The 10,729-nt window shown below is 42.2% G+C and overlaps 1 protein-coding gene across 3 annotated transcripts in view; it reads left to right on the plus strand.

The window, feature by feature from the left end:
* The first annotated feature begins 5,440 nt into the window (after positions 1-5,440).
* Positions 5,441-10,729, plus strand: part of LOC122555061 (superoxide dismutase [Cu-Zn]-like) — a 58,695-nt gene continuing 53,406 nt past the window's right edge. For all 3 annotated transcript variants that reach the window (XM_043700713.1, XM_043700715.1, XM_043700714.1), the window contains exon 1: positions 5,441-5,546. In XM_043700713.1, the coding sequence (XP_043556648.1) occupies positions 5,472-5,546 (75 nt within the window). In that variant the 5' untranslated portion in view covers positions 5,441-5,471. The remainder of the gene's footprint in view (positions 5,547-10,729) is intronic.

The following is a 10,729-nucleotide window of genomic DNA, read 5'->3' on the forward strand; positions in this document are numbered from 1 at the left end:
CCGGACACGAGCCCCCAATTGTGAGAAACAAAAGCTCACTCACTTTAATTATTTTCAGTCCGAGACGAATATCTGAATAAACAGCTTCTTTTTTATTTATACACCTATAGGTGGGTGCCTTGTCTAATTACCAGGTAAGGTAATTACAGAATGCACACTATATCCAAAAAACCCTCGCAATTTATACCATATGTTTTTCCTTATTCCATTGTCTGTTCCCTGCTTCGCTTACGTCACTCAATTCCTTAAGACTTATCCCACAACTTCTGTTTATCCTGTTTTGTCCGTGACAAACTCTTATCTCTGACTCCCATAAGGGTGTTTGACGTCAGTCTATTATAGATTATTGATTAGGCATATCTTCTATCAGCATCTATTTCCATCCAGAGGCCACTTTGACCTCTTTGATTAGAGTTAGTTCCTGTGTCTTGAGTAGGGGGAAACAGATGCTTTCCTGTTTGCCCATATATCCACCATTGTTCTGTATTCATGTCTCATGCTAACATATCCTTTCTTTTTGCTGAATATGTATTTTCTCATTCCTATTCTGTATCAGAATTTATACTTGCAGAAATAACATTAATTCATTTATATCCCACAACTGGTTAAAGGGACCAATGTGAGGAATTGCTACTTTACATTGTAAAAATGAATATCATTATAGCATTATTTGGACTTTCCTAGTTACATAATTAAAATTGAACTGAGGCATGGTTGATATGTTGGCAGAGTCAAACATGAGTCTGCAAATGATCCTGGAGAGTACAAAAGTGGCTTCAAAGGAACCCTGAGGGAAATTAAAGGTATTGAAATTAAATTACAGTTGAAGTCAGAGGCTCATCCTAGGAGTCATTGTGGGTAAAAAGCTTAAATACAAGGAAAACAAAGATTCTGAAGATCAAAAGTCCTGATCACAAGGGTTAAATTCCTTTTTTGCAATTCCTTTTGATTTTTAATAATGATGACATGCCCTTTTTGTCTTAGGAGAATAAGGGAGAGATATTTTCAGTTTGCTGGCTCTGGCGAGCTCTGGATCTGCTGTATTAACTGATTTGTAGCAAACTTTTGCTGAATTAGTCTGAGCACCTTCAATTTTAAAAATTCTTTGAGCCACTCAGTTTTAATAATGGATCGATCTCACTGCTCAAATAGCAAAAATGGGCCCTACTGATTTTTTTCCCACCGGTTGTAAAGTTTTCCAGTCATTTTGGCTACATAGCAGTCTGACTGACATAGCAAGGTGTGAATGCTTAGCAGATGCCATTGACCTCCTGCAGGAAAAAAACCCATTAATTTTGTTGCCGTAAAAACACCTCAACCAGAAGAAAGCCAATACATTTACTTTATCAGTGATAAGATATGGCTTACTGTTAACCAGACATTTCGTGCCTCCTGCAAGCAAGCAAATGTACCTGGAGAAAGAACAGAGATCTTAATTATCCACAAGGATCATCTCAGTAAGCCCTGTGAACAGGGACCATTGAATTACTTTCCAGTTATTCCCTTTGCCTGTGACATTCATTTCTTTGTGTGTCTGTATGGGTGTAGAATAAGTTTTAACTACTGATGTTATACGTAATAAATAGTAATACTTGCTAAGTACAGACACCCAGTTAGTGCATAATCAACCAGGTTTGAAAAGACCGGTCAATTGAGGAATTTTGCGCACTTTCATAAAATATTATTTATTTTCTCCACTCAGGAATAGTGCAGTTTTATTTCCAACATACCAGTCTAGAGAGGCAGAACTTAGTCTACTGAGTAAGAATATGTGGTTTCTTTCAGTATGGAAATGCAGTTGTCTCTGATCCTGCATCTCCTTAAGAATACATCATTTAGTTTCTAATGCATGTCCTTATTTTCCCCTAAAAATGATCATCTCACACTTCTCTTAAATTTAAGCTGTGAGTTTTCCCATTTTTCCAGTATATATAGTTACTGTTAGTTCACTACTTGTATTCTAACAAGAATTCTGTGTCAGCACCAAACTTTGGAATTATACTATTATACTTTTTTATGTCCAAATCATTAATGAGAACAGTGGTCCCAAAATTGAGCCTTGTGTGACACCACTCCCTTCCAGTCTTGAAAACTCATCATAACTACTCTGCCTCTTAGCCAATTTTGAGGGCATACAACTCATTAATCTTAAGGATTTTAACTGTTCACCAGTTAATGATGCTGTACTTTATTAAACACTTACAGTCTGGTCCAGATGATGTCTCTTGGCACATTCTCCCCAAGAAATCGACTTTCTGCTCTTATTGTCAATACTATCATTAATCCAGGTGAAGAGATGATGGAAGTGTCAGCTAAGCTACAGAGCTATCATGGGGACTAGTTAAGTGATCACCTCAGTGGAAATGGTGTCAATCAAACTAAGGTAAGTACTGCATCACAGAGAAGGTGATTTTAAAGCTGCAAGAATAAGAGAGACAATATAAAATAATAGATCCCAATTTAAAGAGGGTGCATGAGCAGAGGGATGTGGGAATCTATATCACATTACTGATAGTGGTGGGGTATGTGGAAAAAGCAGCGAATAAAGCTTATAGGATCCCAGTTTTCATAAACAGAGGCCACAGGTTACAAAAGCAAATAGATTATGGTAAATCTGTATAAAATACTCAAACTCACCTGAAGTTTTACAAAGATTGTGAAATCAAGAAAATGCAAGAAAGATTTGTAGTAATTTTAGTGATGAAAACTTCAGTACCAGAGATAGGTTGGGGGGAAACAAAACAGGAGATAGGAGAGATTTGGAACAGTTTTTACTGTGGAGAAAGAAATGGAGGCTAAGGAACTTAGGGAAAAATAGTGATGTCTTGGACACAGTCCACATTACAGAAGAGGAAGTGCTGGAAGCCTGGGAACTATAGACTGGTGTGTTTGACCTCAGTGATGGTTAAGTTATTGGAGGGGGATTCTGAGAAATAGGATTTACATGCATTTGGAGAGGTTAGGTTATGAATATCACTCAAGGTTATGAATGGCTTTGTGTGTGAGAAATCATGACACTCAAATTTGATTAAATTTTTTGTGGGTGTAACCAAAAACGATTAATGAGGACAGAGTGGTATATGCACTTTAGTAAAGCCTTTGACAAGATTCCACTTGGTGGACTAGCTAAAGCTAGATCACATGGGATCAGAGAGAGCTTGGCAATTGGATACAAAATTAGCTTGACAGTAAGAAACAAGGTGTTGTGGTAAAGGGTTGTGTTTCAGATTGGAGGCCTATGACCAACGTTGTTCCACAACGATCGCTGCTGGGTCCACTTTTGTTTGTCATTTATATAAATAATTTTAATGAGAATTTAGGTGGCATGGTTAGTAAGTTTGCAGACAGCACCAAAGTTGGTGGTGTAGTCTACAGTGAAGATGGTTTTCAAAGATTACAAAGGGATCTTGAAATATTGGACCGATGGGCTGAAGAGTGGCAGATGGATTTTAATTTGAATAAGTGCATTTTGGTAAAACAAACAAGGGCAGGACTTATACAGTTAATGTTAGGGACCTGGGGAGTGTTGTTGAAGAGAGAAACCTAGGGATTCAGATACATAGTTCTTTGAACGTTGCATCATGGGTAGACAGGCTTGTTAAGAAGATGTTTTACATGCTTCCTTTCATTGCTCAGACTTAAAAATCACATAACACCAGGTTACAATTGTGAGAAACAAAGCTCACTCACTTCAATAATTTCAGTCCGAGACAAGATCTGAATCACTAGTGTCATTTATTTCGCTTTTGCAAGTGGGGTGTGGTGTCCACTGTCCACAAGGCAGGGACACACACACATACTGAATTCAACTAGTACACAATATTTATGTAATTTGGTTCCTATTCTTTCATCCCATTGCTCCTCCCCTGTTTACATCTTCCACCTCTCTTAAGACCTGCGCCCATTACTCTTGTTCATCTCTTGCCTTATCCGGCCTTGTCTGTGACAAAATGCTTATTTCTGGCCTCACAAGGCTGTTTGGCCATATCCCGCCGTGGTCCATTGTTAGGTATATCCTCCTTCAGTACCATCTGTTTCCCTCACTTGTTATGATCTTATGACCTCATGACTTCTTGATTGTGGTTTGTTCTTGTTTTTGCAGAAGCGGGAAATAGATACTTATAACTACTGTTTGTACAGGCGTATCTAGCTTAACCCCCTCCCCTCACAGCATCTTATCTATTTATAACATCTATCATTGTTTGCAGGCACATTTCATTCTTGCATGTACATTTTAGCTAATACAAAAACAATTATGTATTTCCTTCACATAGTTTTCATTTTTGTTGACTCAGCTCTTGGCTGAAACAATTATATACGAGTGTGAGTTCATTTACCTTGCATAAGTAATTATGATTGCAGAAGTAACACTACTTTATCTATATCCCACATAGTCCAACAAGTTTATTTGGAAGTACAGGCCTATGCAGCACTGCTCTTTCGTCAGGTAGCTTGTGGGGCAGGATCATAGGACATAGAATTTATAGTATATAACTTATTATAAAATTTACTATAAATTCTGTGTCTTACGATCCTGCCCTACTGGCTAGCTGACGAAGGAGCAGTGGTCTGAAAGCTTGTACTTCCAAATAAACCTGTTAGATCACAACCTGGTGTTGTGTGATTTTTAACTTTGTCCACCCCAGTCCAAGACCGTTCCCTCCATGACTACCTGGTCAGGTCCACGCCCCCCAACAACCCACCCTCCTTCCTGGCACCCTCCCCTGCCACCGCAGGAATTGCAAAACCTGCGCCCACACCTCCCTCACCTCCATTCAAGGCCCCAAAGGAGCCTTCCACATCCATCAAAGTGTTACCAGCACATCCACCAATATAATTTATTGTATCCGTTGCTCCCAATGCGGTTTCCTCTACATTGGGGAGACTGGACACCTCCTAGCAGAGCGATTTATGGAATATTTCCAGGACACTAGCACTAATCAACCCCACCGCCCGACGCCTCATCTTCCTCCTCGGAACACTTCAACCCCAGGGCATCAATGTGGATTTCACCAGTTTCCTCATTTCCCTCCCCCCACTCCAGCTCCAACCTTCCAGCTCAGCACCACTCTCATGACCTGTTCTACCTGCCTATCTTCCTTTCCACCTGTCCACTCCACCCTCCTCTCTGACCTATGACCTATGACCTTGATTCCTGAAGAAGGGCCTGTGCCCGAAACGTCGAATCTCCTGTTCCCTGGATGCTGCCTGACCCGCTGTGCTGTTCCAGCAATAAAGTTTCAACTTTGATCTCCAGAGGGCTTTTGCCCGAAATGTCGATTTTCCTGCTCCTCGGATGCTGTCTGACCTACTGTGCTTTTCCAGCACCACTCTAATCTAAACATGTGGAAACTTGTCGAGTTGATCCATCAAAGTGCGCCTGCGTGGCGGGAGAGGAACGCTGCAATGCGGCTGCGCAGTTCGTTCGCTGCTTGTCCGACCGTTATACCGGGAGCTGAAATCGGGGCATTATGGAGGTTAGGAAGGCCATTTGTGTCCTGAAGGGTCCCAGTTCCGCCACTGGTACAATTTGTTTGAGAACAGCCGTGAGTACTATCTATTTTATACTCGAACCAGGAATAAATCCGGCTTTCGAGGATCAGGTGACGGTTGGATGCGGAGGCACGTGCTAAGCTTTTGAACGAAGCGCCTGTTAATGGCGGAACAAATGGCAAATTCTGTTCGTTAAATCCGTGTGTTGGTATTTCAGTAAAGTATCATTCGTTTCCAAACCCGCCCCCGCCTTCATCTCCACCTCCACCTCTGTGGTGTTAACGTGCTATAAAAAACCTAAATGTGAGCAAACAGCTGAGATTTGTAAAAGTTGCTGCTGTTGGTTGGGCGTTGGGGACTTGGCAGTTACTGAATGTGATGCTCCCAGATCCATATCGTCTTCCTGGTCCGCAATAAGTCTCGCTCCCTTGTTTCCGTGCTGTCTTATCCCTATGGCTGAATGACTCTATCAGGCGTTCGGCGGCTGATAGGAGCCATTTAAATGTCGTGCAGCACTTTGACTTGGGGGCGACGAGGTGTCAAGGTATTTTTCAATGTATAATTTCACTTACATCACACTGTAAACTTTTGCTATGAATTCTGTGTCTTACAATGTTGTACTCCACAACCACCTGATGAAGGAGCAGTGCTCAGAAAGCTAGTGCTTCCATTTAAACCTGTTGGAGTATGACCTGGTGTTGTGATTTTTAACTTTGTTTGGAAATGGGGTGTGTGTGAAGAACACATGACAGTGGGAGAGAGTATGTTGGTTTGTAGTATGTGTGACTGGGTAGTACGTTTGCTGTACTTTGGCAAGAGTGAGTGTGATAGCGTCTGGCGTGTGATTGGAGTGAGTATGTTTGAGAGAGTCTGGCATGACAGTGAAAATGGGTTTTGCATGTTTGTGCTCAGTCGCTTGCACGGTGTGATGTGTGGTTCTGCATAGAGATTGTGTTTAGCGTGAGTTTCCGAGTGAATCTCTAAATCTGGTGTACAGTTTTGTAATGTGTGTTTGTTTGAGGTGAATCTGTTTGAGGTTCTATTCAGTTGAATGTGTCAGATTTGATGTGTTTCTTCTGAATCGTGCAGGAGTAGCAATCACTTGTTTCGTTGTTCCTGTTCATTTTTTTTCCTGTGCTCGATTGAAATCTGTCTGCAGAAATATGGGGCCTATCTGATATTAGAGTCCTTGATAAAATAATGATTTGGAGGTGCTGGTGTTGGACAAAGTTTTTAAAAAATCACACAACCCCAAGTTAGAGTCCAACAGCTTTATTTGGAAGCACTAGCTTTCTGAGCACTGCTCTTTCATTAGGTGGTTGTGGAGTACAAGATTGTAAGACAGAATTTATAGCAAAAGTTTACAATATGATGTAACTGAAATTATTTATTAAAAAAAGACCTGGATTGTTTAAGTCCCTCAACGTTTAGAATGACCATGTTGGTGTCGGTTCTTTCATATGGTCAGCATGGATGAAGTGGACCAAAGGGTCTATTTCCGTGCTGTACATCTATGACACTGTATGTAAATCCCAGAACTTTTTTTAAAGTTACATTCTCAAGTGAACTTTTACAATACATGCTATGCCAGCTCAGATAATGCTTTGAAGGTGAGGTTTTCTGTGCCCCAATATTCAGACTGATTGATTGTATTTCTTAAAAAAGGATTTACAGAGTCTTACATGGATTCGTGCACTTTTTGAGCAAAATAAAAAGTAATTCTGCAAATACAAATTCACCTCACAAACTTATGTGTGTGGGGGTCTGTGAGAGTGTGTGTGAGTGTAAAGGGGTACAAGCCTGTGAGAGATGCGTGTGTGAGAGTCTGAGAAAGAGCTTGTGTATGAGAGAAGGTCTATAGGAGTGTATGGGTTTATAGGAGTGTTTGTGTGTGAGAGTGTGTAGTGCAGTGGGGTCGCCTAGAGTGAGACATGAACCCAAGGTCCTAGTTGAGGCCATTCTCATGAGTACCGAACTTGGCTATCAGCCTATACTTGACCACTTTGTGTTGATGCCTGTCCTGAAGTCTGCCTTGGAGAATGGTCACCCAAAGGTCTGAGGTCAAATGTCCTGGACCGCTTAAGTGTTCTCCGCCTGGGAGGGAACACTCCTGTCTGTTGATTGTTGCGTGGTGTCCATTCACCCGTTGTTGTAGCATCTGCTCGGTCTTGCCAAAGTATCCTGCCTCAGGACATCCTTGCCTGCAGCTTATGAGATAGACAACATTGGCCGAGTCACGAGTACCTGCTGCATATTTGGTGGGTGGTAGCGTGTATTGAGAAGATTTGTAGCTCAGGTTGAGGTTCTGGATGTAGGTTTGCTTGCTGAGCTAGAAGATTCGTTTTCAGATGTTTCGTCACCATACTAGGTAACATCTTCAGTCAGCCTCAGGATGAAGCACTGCTGATAACTCCTACTTTATTTGTTTGGGTTTCTTTGGGTTGGTGATATCATTTCCTGTGGTGGTGTCACTTCCTGTTCTTTTTTTCAAGGGGTGGTAAATGGGATCCAAGTCAATGTGTTTGTTCATAGAGTTCTGGTTGGAATGCTTACATACAGATAAGGAAGGATACCACTTTGGGTGCAATAGATCCATCCTAGGATAAGCTGAACAGAGACACGCACAAGAATTCCTAGAGGCATGGCATTCCAACTGGAACTCTATCACCAAACACGTTGACTTGGACTCCATTTACCACGCTCTGAGAAAACTAAAAGGAAGTGACATCACCAACCCAAAGAAACCCAAACAAATAAATAGAAAGCAGGAATCATCAGCAGTGCTTTGACCAGAGGCTCACTGAAGATGTTACCAAGACTGGTAACGAAACGTCTGAAAATGAACCTTCCAGCTCAGTGAGCAAACCTACATCCATGGTGGGTGCTGTCCCCATGAGTAATGGTGGTGTGTTGACAGTTGCAATGGTGGTGTCTTGCAGCATCTACTGTGACAGACTTGTATGATGTTGTCCTGAAAGCCAGGCAGTTTGCTGCGAATAATGATCTGTGTGAGGTTTGGTGTTTAAAGGCGAGATATGGAGGTGAGGGGAAGGTCTTGGCGAGGTGCTCATTCTCATTGATAATGTGTTACAAACTGCGAAGAATATGACGTAGTTTTTCAGCTCCTGGGAAGTATTGGACAATGAAGGGTACACTGTCGGTTGCAGCTCATGTCTGTCTCCTGAGGATGTCATTACGGTTTCTCACTGTGGCACATCGGAACTGGCAGTCAATGAGTTGAGCATCGTGCCCTGTTTTTATGAGGATATCCTTGAGTACGTACAAGTGTCCGTCATGTTCCTCCTTACCTGAACAGATCCTGTGTATGCGAAGGGCTTGTCCATAGAGGATGGCTGTTTTAATGTGCTTTGGGTGGAAGCTGGAGAAGTAGCATCGTGAGGTTATCTGTGGGTTTGCGGTAGAGTGAGGTGCTGAGGTGCCCATCCTTGATGGAGATGCATGTATCCAAGAATGAGACAGATACTAAAGGGTAGTCCATGGTGAGTTTGATGGTGGGATCAAACTCGTTGATATCACTGTGTAGTTGTTTCAGTAACTCCTTGCCATGGGTCCAGAGGGAGAAAATATCATCAGTATATCTGGTGTATAGTGTTGGTTGGAGGTCCTGAGTAGCAAAGTCATCTTGTTCAACCTGTGCATGAAAATGTTGGCATGTTGGGATGCAAATTTGATCCTCATGGCTGTTACGTATGTCTGAATGAAAACTGGTTGTCAAAGGTGAAAACGTTGTGGTCGAGGATAAAGCGGATGAGTTGTAGATGGTGCTCAGAGATTGGCAGTTGTTGGTGTTGAGGACTGAGGCTGTTGCTGCGTTTCCGTCATTGTGGGGGATACTGGTGTAGAGTGCTGAAACATCCATTGCTACGAGGAATGTTCCCAGCTCGACTGGTCCGTGGGTGTTGAGTTTCTGTAAATGAGTTTCATTTTCTTGGTGGGCCAGAAATTGAGCCCTCTGCTAAGAACTTCAATCTCTTCCTGTTGAAGGGTGTGGTCCGATAAGTTGACAATTGACTTCCCCGTGGTGATAACATTTTCCACTATGGTGCCAGGACAGGCTTGGCTACTGCTGGTGGTGTTGCCAAGTTTCTCCAATTTGTTGTTCTTGGATGTGGTGTAGTTTTGTTGCCTTCCCTGTTTGGCAATGTCCTGTAGTTGTACGACTGTACCCTGAGTGCAGGCTGAGTGTGTGGACTCCATCGTAATTTAAAGGTTGTGGCGCCTGCTGTACAATTGGTGCACGAGATGATTGAAGAGCTCTGTGTCTTACGATCTTATATTCCACGACCACCTGATGAAGGAACAGGACTCCGAAAGCTAGTGCTTCCAAATAAACCTGTTTAACATAACGGCTGAGGAATCCTGGTGAAGGGCCTATGCCGGAATCATCGATTCTCCTGCTCTTTTCCAGCACCCCACTCTCGACTCTGATCTCCAGCATCTGCAGTCCTCACTTTCTTCTACGTTCTGGTAAATGTTTATTCACTGAAAAGGTTTAGAATATTTAAATAGCTATTTAGTATGTTAGTAAATGTGTAAGGTGAGTGGCAAGAATGCCAAGAGGTTAGGGTGATTAATAGGTAGAAAGGCAACTGCTTACAGTGGGTAGGGTGGGAGGTGATGGTTAAGTTGGAGGGTCAGGTAAGTGGGTTGGCGGAGAGTTGAAGGTTTAAGTGGAGTTACCATTAAGGGAGAATGGGGAATTAATGGACCAAAATAAAGTTAAGGTTATTAGGACAGTCAAAGGGTTGGGAGTGAAATTGACTGGTTGTACCATCTAGGCAAAAGTGAGGACTGCAGATGCTGGAAATCAGAGTCTTGGTTAGAGTGGAGAGCAGGAAAATCGACATTTTGGGCAAAAGCCTTACTGACTTCTAAATCTCAGAACAGCTAATACTCAAAAGGGGGCATTGTTTCTATAAACAAAACCAGAAATTGCTGGAAAAGCTCAGCAGGTCTGGCAGCATCCGTGGAAAGGAATCAGAGTTAACATTTTGGGTCCAGTGACTCTTCCTCAAAACAGATGGTAGCTAGGAAAATGTTGGATTATATGCAGAAGGTAGGATGAGGGAAGTGGCTAAGGAATAAGCGATATGTAGGCTCTTTTGGAGGCCAAAAGAGTGAGAAGAAGAGTTGGACAGACAAAGGAGTGGATAATGATCTGGCGAGAAGGGTGAATAGCTATCAGTGGGAATGTGTTGCTGGAAAAGCGCAGCAG

The sequence above is a fragment of the Chiloscyllium plagiosum genome, chromosome 12 (genome assembly GCF_004010195.1).
Source record: "Chiloscyllium plagiosum isolate BGI_BamShark_2017 chromosome 12, ASM401019v2, whole genome shotgun sequence".
Taxonomy (NCBI): Eukaryota; Metazoa; Chordata; class Chondrichthyes; order Orectolobiformes; family Hemiscylliidae; genus Chiloscyllium; species Chiloscyllium plagiosum.